Below are 11,714 nucleotides of genomic sequence, written 5' to 3'. Positions count from 1 at the left end.
GCGCAAAAAAAATCAAATCAAAAACTTCTTTTCAATCTGATATTTGATATGGCTTTCGCTTGGGTATGCTCTCTCATAGAGTGTAAGGCGAGTATATTGGTTCCTCCTGTCTCTCTGTTTGTATGAGTATTGAAAGTCTTGAGAGTCTTCTATCTAATTATTTAAGCCATAGCCCGGATATTGGGTTCCTTGGCTCATTCGTTCTCATTTGCTTTGTTTGTCAATTAGTTTTTGTGGCAAAGTCTTGATTGGATTTGATGCAGCTGGAGCTATCGATTCTGTGTCAAAATAAATTAATTAATTACATGAGCAAACTTTTTGGCATGCGTTGCTAGGCCCCGACATGACACCTGTCCAGCAGCCCAGCGAATGTGGCCAAAGTTGGGCAAAACTTTGCTGTCGCGGAGCATCGAAAAAGTTCACTCATATCTCTCAGCTGTCTAACTAAATATCTATAATCAAAGTCATGAAGTGTTTCGGCCCAAGCTATTCCAACTCGAACTATTCCCACTTTGCTAAAAACTTACGAATTCAATGAATGATATGAATTGCTCTTAGATCTCTTTCCAGTCACAGAACAAACTCACTTTGAGTTGAGTCTGTGTTCTTGACTTGCCCTTGCTTCGGGTCTTGGTCTATTATGTTTTTAATTTGTATACCCTGTTAGCAGTTGACAAACAGTAAGCTACGCTAACAAGCTACTTTGCAGGTATTTATATAAAGAATTTATGTCAGTCTGATTCACTCATGGGTCATGGCTGTAGAATTTAATACAGAATCAGCTTCTGCAGAATATTACTTTCAATACAGAAAATTTAAGTTTCGAAATGCAAACAAATAAGCCTTATAAGTATCTCATATACCATGCAGCTTCCATTGTCTCCACAGTCACCACAGTCACCACATCGCCCACAGCCAAAATCTTTGCACAGATTTAAGCATTTGCTTTACCTCACATTAAAATTCCTTTGTCGTATTCATAAACTGAAAGCTGAAGAAGTTAAAAATGTATGGCAGGGTATCTTCGTGTCGTGCACACCCTACTAAAGCACATCTCTATACAGATTAGAATTTGCTACTTTGACTTAAAAACAAAAAACCTTTGTCATTTTCATTAGTTGAGCAGCTCATCATAGCAGTTGGAGTATCTTCTAGTCGTGCACGCCCCACTCGAGCACCTGTGCCTTAGTTGTTAATAGTTGTAAGACCATAAAACAAACTCAAATTTCATAACGTTCACAAGGCAACTTCTATGAGTGACGCGAAGCGCATGTGAACTAACTTTGAGCTTGAGAAATGAGAGGAAATAAACCAAATGCAATGAAATATATTCAAAATATTTAATGTTGTTAAATAAATGATGCGTGTTGAGCTGCTGACAAGGCGCAGTTATGTCCATGTCGAACACTTTGTTACTTAATATATATATATATATAAATATATATATGATATGCTGTAGCTGATAAACGATAATTAGGCAGTGCGTGTCTTTTGTTGCGCTTGTAATGTTATCTAACACCTTCGATTGGCAATCAAAGCCGAAGCCGATGCCGTCGAGACAGGTAGAGACAGCAGCAGCAGCAGCAGCAACTGAGGCAGCAGCAGCAGCTACTACAATCAATCAAGTTGGATGGCACAGACATATTCATTGAACGAGCGCTACGAGTTGACGCTGCTCCAATTTCGTTGGAGCTTACAAACACCAAATAAGAAAACCAAAAATATGCTTCATTATTTATTTGTTCAAGTAAAAGTCATAGAGCAATGCGAAGGCCCCAGCGAGGCGACGCCAGACAACAGCCAACAGACAACATTAAAAGTGAAAAGTACTTCAATGAATCTTTGTTAGAAATCAAATGCAAACAACTTGTCGCTGTTGCCGGCTCAGTTCGGCTGACTTGGCTAAGGTGGTTCACTCGAGTGGCTCGCAGTGGCCCACAGCTTTCAAGTGCTTTTTTTGGGAAGTGTTGTTCATCATCCTCAATGGCAATATATAATGAATATTACTTTAGCTTTTGCTCAACTGCTTTATGCAAGCGCAGCGAAATGACTGCGGCTTCTGCTGCTGTTGTTGTTGTTGTCTCTATCATGTCCCAATTATGGTCTTTGGCTCGAAGAAAGTTTCAATGGCCTTGACAAGGCCCATCAAAGCCAAAGGCGGCAGCAGTAACAGAGATAGGCAAATGAAGACAGAGAGATAGAGAGAGTCATAGAAGAGAGAGGCAGAAAGGAGAGTGAGAGCCACAGTGCGAGAGCTAGAAAGAGAGAGAGAGGTATAAAGAGAGATACAGCAAGGGAGAGAGGAAGAATGAAAGTGAAAAAGATGCAGAAGAAAGGCTTAAACAGGGAAATAGATAAAGAGAGAGAGAGGGGTCACGGCGGAGAGAGTAAGTGATAGAGAGAGACAGACAACGAGTCCGGGAAAGAGAGCGAGGCATAGAGAGTTGGATAGAGTGATAGAGAAAAAGAAGCTGAAATAAATTGAGAGCAATACGCAATGATAGATAGAGAGGGAAACAGAAGTAGTGAGAAAAAGAGAGAGAGAAACATATACAGTTATGTATAGCGACAGAGACAGAGACATGAGAAGCGAGTAGGGACAGAGAATAAGAAACATAAGAGACAGAAAAATAAAGATAATACAGATATGAGAGAGTTATAGAAAAGAAGAGACATAAAGAGAGAAAGAGAAGCAGAGACATTGAGTGAGGGAATCCCTACAGATAGAGAAAGATATACGAGTGCAAAGAGATGAATAGAGAGATATAAGAAAGCGAAAAATGATAGAGCAACACATAGATATAATAGATATAAGAGAGATATGAAAGAGAAAACCGAAATAGAAATAGAATGAGAGTAATGAAAAAGGCTCTCTCTGTCTCTTTCAATACAGATAAGAAAGAAAGTGTTAGAAATTAGGACGGATAAAGGTATATAAGAGAGAAACATGCACATAAGCATTCGTATAGTATGCTTAGATATATACATATAATTTACATATTTATCGACTCATAGAGTGGGCTTGAGTCATGGGCAATTGAAGCAACTGCCACAACTCATGATTGGTATCATCATAAATAGTTTGGCCCTTTGCAGTTGAGCTGTCAGCTGGAATTGGCATTCGTACAACTCGTTGGCAGTTCCCAGAGCAGCTGCAACACTTAAAGACGCTTAAATGATGTATTTATTTGGTTGACTGTCGCTTCGTGCTGCGCTCCTTAAGAAACTCGCAGCACGTTTGCACAACAAACTAAACTGTATTCAAATTACGACTGTGAGCCAGCGCCACGCAATTGTTGGCTGATTCAGAGTTGATCAAGGCCAAGGCTTCAATTTGGCAAGTTCCTAAAGTCTTGAAGTCTTCAAGCTCAGCTGACTCATCGCTTCAATCACAACTAACTTGGCTCAAACTGAGGCAATTTGCAGCTGGCAAAACTGCATCGATATATGTAATGAACACCTTTTTAGCAGGTTTCTCCTCGAAATGATGTTGTTGGAAAATTTTGTTCAAATTAGTATCGAAAAAATAAGGCTTTGAACTTTAAACTTTGTTTACGAACTTTCAATTTCTATATGAATTGATTATGCAAATCAAGCGACAACTTTTTAAATCAATCAACAAAGAGAAATGAGCGCGAGTGCCATTGACTGATAGCTTTGCTGATTATATAGCTCGTGGGGTCCTGTATACAGATCTACAAAGAGATAACTGTGCATGTGTGTGTGTGTGTGTGTGTGCGGGTTGTCAGTCAGCCAAAATGACAAATTGACATGTCGCAAAAAATGATAAATCTAAATGAAGACAGGTGGCACAGCAAGTAGGCAGGTAGACAGGTAGGAGACAAAGGTAGCCAAACAAATGACCTTTCATCAGAGTGACAAGTAAATGCAAAAGCTCTCAAGCCGGGGTCCGCAGGCGATCTACCAACGCTGCCAATTGATATGAAGTTGGCCATAGGTCAAAGTTCACAGCGTAACAGCCACACACTCCCACACACATGGGCAATTACTGTGCCAACTTCCCAGCCAGGCAACGAATGGCCCAACTTTAAGTCAGTTCAAGTCCGTTGCTGACGTCATTGACATCAATGTAGAGCACATCTGACTAAAACTTTTCATAATTTATTTTGTTCTTTAAGTAGCATTAATCATTCAAAACGTCGGGCGGACGCTGCGTATGCGCAATTTATTTGTATTCTACAATTCCAAGGCAAATTAACGTCAATCCTTATTAATATACATGTCCCAGCCTTTTTTGCCGTAATTAAATCTATGAATAATGAAGTTTGGCAATAATTCGCAAATCATATAAAACTTATCTAAACGCAGCTAATACATATTAGATATGGGTCTAATTGAAAATTGGTATTACACTTGCAGCAACAATAATGGCAACAATGGCATTGTGAATCCCCTTAGTAGAGAAAGAGAAAGAGAGAGAGAGAGGGAGAGGCAGACTGGCAGAGTGCGAGCTTTCACCACATTACCCCTCTTGCAAACAGCTGATGAACTAACTGGAAAGCGCAGATGATTTGCCAACCACACTGGAAGTCAGCTGGCATGTCCTACTTCTGGAAAGCGATTCATTTTGACAGGCCAACAATTAGCAGAGGCAGCTCCGCCTACATGTCAGCTGTGTGAGTGTGTGCATGTGTGTATTGGTGACAAGGCCACACCCACGCGGCCATGTTTGAATGAAATGACAGGCTGCGTGCTCGACAGCAGCTGAAACGAGAAAGTTGCTCAACATTGAAATGGAACGAAGTGGCAATGGAATACAAGTTAATGGTTCGCAAACAAAAAGAAGAAGGGAAAAAACGAATTCTTCACAGTAACATGAACATGAACCCAGTATTGAGAATTTAGGTTACACATTTTTAGCAGGGACAGCAAATTGCTGTTGTTGTTGTTGCTGCCGCTGTTGTTGCTGTTAACTTAAGTAAGGTCATCGAAATGTCAAAAGTTGCATTTTTCGATTTGACACATACACACACATGTAAAGTATAAACAAAAAGCGTCACGCACTCGTCGAGTTTCATGTAACAAAGTGTTTGTCGCGTTGTCATAATTAAAGTCGACACACACACTTACTTATATATATAAAAACATTCCACACTTATGCATACCCACACATACAAGTATCCACCCACATCGCAATTAATTTGCGAGCTTTGCCTGCGTCACTGTTGTCGCCATGACAAAAATACTCGTTTGAATACTTATTGATCGCACTGTTTCTTTTTTTGTATATTACCCTTTTGCCTAACACTTTCTCCCTCCACCTCCTATACTCTCTCCCTTGCGCCAGCAACGATTTGTGGCCAATTTTCGTTTTTCTTCCTCTTCCTTCTTCTTGTTCGGTTTGGCTCGCTTACACAGCTCAACACTTTCGGCGGCCATTTTGACGACGATGCTCCCGTGGGCGCCTTAAAAATTCCACCACTCATGTGACACACACACACATACAGACACGCATTTATAGAGAAGTTTCTCAATAGATATTTGTTGTTCCGTTTTACTGCTTGCCCATTGCTCGTTTGCTTTTGTTGTTTTGTCTTATTTGATTTTAGTTCATGCTGCGTCTCCCTCACCCGCACTGGTTTGTGCTCTCTTTTGCCCGCTCTCTCAATTGCTTTCCACTCCTACTCACTCTCTCGCTCATTCTCGCACACAGGCTGAGCTCTTGGTTGGCTGCGCAAACGTCAAGCTTAATTTATTTATTTTAATTTTATTGATATTATTCTGTTTGCGATGATTCCATTATATTATATAAATTTATTTATACGTTTTATGCATTACGAGCTGCTTATTGACATTCAAGTGCTCTAAAATTGCAAACGATATTTCCCTCGCTCCCGTCCTGCACTTTCTTTCCAGCTCGATTAATATAAATGCTTATTGACCTTTGGCTTCTGTGGCTTTAATCAATTTATTAGCGCCGCTTAAACTGCACCTCCCACGCAGCTCAGCTGCTGTAATTCAATTCCTGCCCGTTGCAAATTACTGTCCAACCTTCACCCTTCCGCCCGCTTTCCCTGCAGCTCTTCAGCCAACGAGCCGCAGCTCGTGTTACTCTTGCGTAATCTTTGCAGGTACTTTGAGCACGAAGAACCTCAACTTACGACTTGCGACTGGCCAAAGATAGCTCTGTCCAAGGTTAGCATGAACTGTGCACAGAAACCTAAGTGGCGTCTAAATATCTCTCACAGATGAAATACGCGGTCTACAGACCTGAAGGAACTTTATAGCACTGTAACATTCTGCGAAATGAATGTATTTATTATCCAAAATTATATTTTGAGTATCCATTTCAAGTATTTATGGAAACCTGAGAGGCAGTAATCTATGCAAGTAAACATTGATTAGACTTTACTTTACAGCGTTAATGGATTTGTATACCAGTTATATACTTCTCAAAGATTAAACTGCTTTTGCCATTAACTTATCTATAATCTAATCTATCATATTTTGAGAAAATTAACTGCTCTTTATGCTTTCAATAATTCAGTGAAATTAAATAATACATTACAAATTATGTTTCAATCTTAAATTATCTGTTTTTTGGACACATCAAATCTCATCAGATTCATTTGTAAATCTAAGAAGTTGTATGACATACGCTACTCCTTACTTTTCAGGTCTTAGGCACATTGAATCTCAGTGAAGTTTTAGCAAATGTACCTTACTTTTCGGTTAAGTATATTTATGTCCAGTTAAATTTAAATGTTAGTTAACTCTATATCATGTTCTGTAAATCACGCTACACCTTACTTTTCCTTCCTTAATCAGTGTAAAATTCATCTAAGTGCCTGTCAGTCTGTGCCTGAGTGCCACTCTCGAAAGTATCTGTCACTTTTTGAGCATGAAGGGAAGTCAGTTAAATGTCAAAGCATTAAAAATCAGCTGCAGCTGCACTCCAAGCAGCGGGGAGCGGAAGCGAGGTCTCTTCTATGCTGTAAACAGAGAAGCACAGAGAGTTTTCCTGGCAACCGCTGTCTATCCAGCTGTCAATATCACAGCAGACTGGATCAACAGCAGGATGAAGCCATCAGGCTTTGATATCAACAGCAGAGTGCGCACACATATAAATTTTATAGGAAAATTATAATTTAAATCACCTGTGAGGCACGAGCCACATTTCAGTTTCAGTTTCAATTTCAATCCAATTAAGTCTGTGGCTGGTTAGTTTATGTTTCGAAAACCAGGCACACACACAGGTATCAAGAAATGTATAAAAAATCAATAGATTGTAGGCATATCACAGTGGGGCGCAAGAGGACGAGGAGGAGGGGAAGGCGAAGGCACTTTTCTACCTTGGCCACAGCGACTCAAACCAGCCAAAGCACAGCGTGAAATGTTACAAGTGTTGCTGCTGTTGTTGTTGTAGCTGGTGGTTGGTGGTTGTGTGGTGCTGTGTGCATGTACATATATATATATATATATATATTTAATGGGCGGACGGAGGTTGCTGTTGGTGGTGTTTGTCTGTTTTACGGTTCGCCAACGCTCGAACAGATGCCCGCAGAAAGCCGTCATCTAATTGCTAGAAGACACATTGCCTGCCAAGCTCAACATGCCTGGCATAGCTCATATACAGAGATCAGCTTCAGCTATGACCATCGTCGGTTGTAGGACTCGAAATGTGTTCTTTTGGCTGACTCACACTGAGGACTCTGCCTTGACTTGGCTCGAATTTCTGATTGTCATGCATAAAATAAAGGATTAATTACAGCAAATTATTTACGCATTTGACATCAAATGTCAACCCAAAACCCATTTGCACTTACCTAATTGCCTGACAAAATCCTTTTCGGATTCCACAATTAGCTGAAATTGAATTAACTTTATGCGTGGGGCAAACCAACATTCCAAATTCTATTCATCTGCAGCTATTCCACACTCAGAGAACTGAAAATGCGTTGACTTTTCTGTTGCTAATGTTAAGTTTTTAACATCATGTTAATGATCCTCCAGGTAAAGTGTGTCGAAGAGGAAGGCTATGTGTGTCTAAGTCTCTCTTCATCTAACAGTCTCCTCTAACAGTCTCTGACTGCCCACCATATTGACTGTCCGATCTAGCTTCTCTCTCTGTTTGGCAGTATGCATGATGGAACATCTATCATTGATCGAGCATCGAGCATCGTTAGTCAGTGTCAAACTAACTCGGGTAAAGGCTGAGCTTAGCTTGAAATGCGAGGGTAACTTCCAGTCGGTCAATCAGTCTTAGCAGACGGATCTGTCTTACTTGTGTTGTTCATGGCAAATATATCCAGCCATATCTATATTGTTAGGGTTGACCGACCATTAGTTACCCTGGAACTAGCCCGCACATTGAATGCAAGCTAGGGCTAAGAGTCGAGTTTTTTATGCGTTGGCTTATGATATTTTTATGATGATATATTTATGATATTATGATATTTGGTTTTCGTTTGCTTGCCATAAACTGCATTCAGCACGCAGTTTCTTTGAGTGTAGCCGTCATTCGTAGCATTTAGCTGGCAGCTTAAATAGCTCACCTTCAGTCCATTGTGTGCAGCTAGAGGAGCTGCTTTCTGCTGTTTTCTATAAATATTCTTTTTCTCTAGCTTCAGTTGCGTGTTTTGTGTTCATTTCTCTGCGGCTGCTTTTGGCAATGCTGCAAGCGACCCATGGCTACCCACGCCCGCACCCACGCCCACGCCCACGCCACATGTCTTAGCCTTTGGCAAAAATAACCTTGTTTTCAACCACTTTCCGACAAGCCAAAGTACGTTAGCCCGACTCTGACGACGTCGCTGTCGACGTCGACGCTAACGTCTGTGCCATATAATTTTTGCCTCTATATGTATATATATATATATTTATACAGTTATGTATTTAGTTGTGCTGTGTGCTTGATGCTTAAGTCGTGGCTCACACGCACACCTGATGTCCTGCTGTGGCACACCTTGATTTACCTTACGGTTGCACCTGCTTCTGCTGCTGCTGCTGCTGCTGCCCTTATCGATCTGTGTTTTGTGGCCTTAAGCCTCAGTTTTTCACCATTTTCCACACATTTTCACTGCGTTTGAGAAATACGTAATTGCTTTTACGTGCCCAAATTTATAAGATTGCATCTCTCGCTCTCTCTCATCTCTCCCTCTCTCTCTAAATATATATATATAATTGCAATTTTAAGTACACTTTCGAAATACTCTCGGCAACATAAAGCTCTTAAAGCAGCACTGAGCTCTACGTTGTCAAAAGTTTTTACATAAGTGCGAGTGTGTGTGTGTGTATGTGTGTGTGCGGGTGGGTGTGCATAAACTTATACATAAACATTATGAAATATAAGGCAAGCATTCCAGAGAAATTCCTAATATCGCGCATTACCCTTGGTTTGACTTCTACTCGAACTGAATTCAATTCATAGTTTAATGAATGGCGTGGTTTATAAGCAAACAGTGAAGCCTAATGAATTATTTGCTTATGATATATACACCCGGTATATGTATACATACATATACTATATATATACTTGGCATAGCATTGACGTCTCTTTACACAATGAACCCACAGGCGTAGCTAAACAAAGTTTTTATATTTGAATTATAACTGAGTTTAACTAGAGAAGCAGCTAGAAGAGAAATCGGAAGCAAGAATTGTCCATCTATTGTCTACGGCTAAGATCGCAAAAATCCTTGCAATGTTTCGTAATATTGTTCGATCGTAATCAATATGTTGCTTTGACATGGCTTAAACAAGAGAAGAGCTATACAGCTATACGGATTGTATAGGATTGTATATTGTAGAGGAATACATCGATATAAGTATTTATGGATATACCTGGAGTATTTTAAATATATGATCCAGCTAGTTAAATTTTGATAAAAATCTATTTTAAGATTTTGTTTTTTCAAACATAGCTGAAAGTCGCTAAGAACTGGAAATATAGATATAGATATATAGATTAGATATATATTACATATTAATGTTCTTGAATAATGCAATAGATAATCGACAAAAATCGATAAATGATAAATGAAACAACTCGATATAACTCGATTGTTTTCAAGCATAAATCGTAGATTTTATTTGGTTTCGACAACAAATTTGTTATATTTGATTTTCTTGGTGATTATATGCTTATATCCTTATTTCAATTGGCAAAAATTAAATAAAAATATATTTTAAATCATAGCAGGTTTACATATAGATATAATCAAGTTGATATATAATATTCATGGTTTAAAAATGTCCAAAAGAACTCAAGATATCGAAAAGTGCGTTCCAAAGTCTGCTTTATTTTATAAATTTGTGTTTTGTTCTGTAGGGATGACCATGGAAAGACTCTGGAGATCAAAAAGGTAAGTTATTTAAGCCTAAGACTTGACTTAATCTCAATTTGTATGAATAATATTGTAATACCAGCTAAGTTAGTTAAGAGTTTCTCACTTTTTCTAGGAAATTTTAAGCTTAAGACAAAATTTGTTTTGACTAAAGATTAAGTCTCTCAGTGGCTTATGTAAGAGTTCAAAGTTAACACTAGTTAACACTATGCGAGGCCCCCACTTTAGCCAACAAATTCTCATTATAGTTTTCAAGGACAAACCCTTGTCAGAGGATTTTCTTTTTGTGCAAATCAAAGGACAATGGCTTCAGCTGTGAGTGGGCATAAGTTAAATCTTGATAAATTGCTAAAAAACGACTGACAAATGATGAATGACAAAAGAAATTGCCACAAAGAGAGAGAGAGAGTGAGTGGAAAGAGGGAAGGGGGAGACCTGCAGACAATTGGCCAGCGATGCTAATCAGTTGCAGCTGCAATGCAGTCAACATGTGCAGCTGATAGAGACAAATGCTAAGAGCAGTAAAAGACTTGAATTAACTTATATAAATTGATAAAGCATAAAGAGAGATGGAGAGAGAGAGAGAGAGAGAGAAAGAGAGTTGGGGAGAAGACAATCAAAATGCGTGCCTTACATAAGCCCCAAAAACTATGCTACACGAAGTGCAAACAAAAATAAACAACAACAAACAGCAGGTGAGCGAAGTAGTAAGCAAATTGTGCGCTGCCTAGACAGGTAGAAATTGATTTTCCTTTGCGTGGGTGAGCTAAAGGTAAAGGTAAAGAACGAGCTCGGCGCGAATAGAATTTTATTCAAATGTGCCCAACGAGCCGCAAGTAATGTGCATGGGAAAACTGCGAAGGCGCACTGGGGAAGTGGGTGAGGAAGGCGCGGGTGGTAGGAGAGGTTCAGCCAGCGAGCCAATTGGTGGGCAGCCCCAAGCAGGCGCATGCGCCATGTCCTGCGCCATGGAAAGCTCTGAAAGAGACCTGAGCTGGAATTCCAGCCTGAATACCGACAAAAAAACCAACACACACAGCAGCAGAAGAAATGAAAATAACGGTATAGCAGCAGCTACGTGCGAGCAGCGCCAGACAGAAGTTACCTTTGCTCCTGCCCGGACGACACAACGCACGCTGCCAACTGCTGCTGTCGTTGCTCACTTTGCAAAAACCATAAAAAATAGTAGAAAAATTAAAAAAATAAAAACAAAACAAAATAAACGAAAATTAATTAAAGCAAATTGCGGGCGTGGGCAGCGTGAGTGAAAAGAAAGGGTATCAGCGCGTTCGGTTTGATTCCGCGTAAAGTTGGTTAAGTGCAACGGTTTTTACATAACTCAACTAGAGAGCGAGAGCGACGGAGTAAGAGCGAGCGAGCGAGCGATAGCGATAGCGATAGCGATAG

General features: G+C 39.8%; 1 protein-coding gene across 1 annotated transcript in view; it reads left to right on the top strand.

The window, feature by feature from the left end:
- Positions 1–10,212: 10,212 nt before the first annotated feature.
- Positions 10,213–11,714, top strand: part of LOC111602640 (choline O-acetyltransferase) — a 30,868-nt gene continuing 29,366 nt past the window's right edge. Inside the window, exons 1-2 of the mRNA XM_023319801.2 lie at positions 10,213–10,241; positions 10,292–10,325. Coding sequence (XP_023175569.1) covers positions 10,213–10,241; positions 10,292–10,325 — 63 coding nt within the window. The remainder of the gene's footprint in view (positions 10,242–10,291; positions 10,326–11,714) is intronic.

This window comes from Drosophila hydei, unplaced genomic scaffold (assembly GCF_003285905.1).
Source record: "Drosophila hydei strain 15085-1641.00,03,60 unplaced genomic scaffold, DhydRS2 tig00008144-arrow-arrow-pilon, whole genome shotgun sequence".
Classification (NCBI taxonomy): domain Eukaryota; kingdom Metazoa; phylum Arthropoda; class Insecta; order Diptera; family Drosophilidae; genus Drosophila; species Drosophila hydei.
The sequence above is the reverse complement of the archived record's forward strand: the minus strand, read 5'-3'. Positions and strand labels throughout refer to the sequence as shown.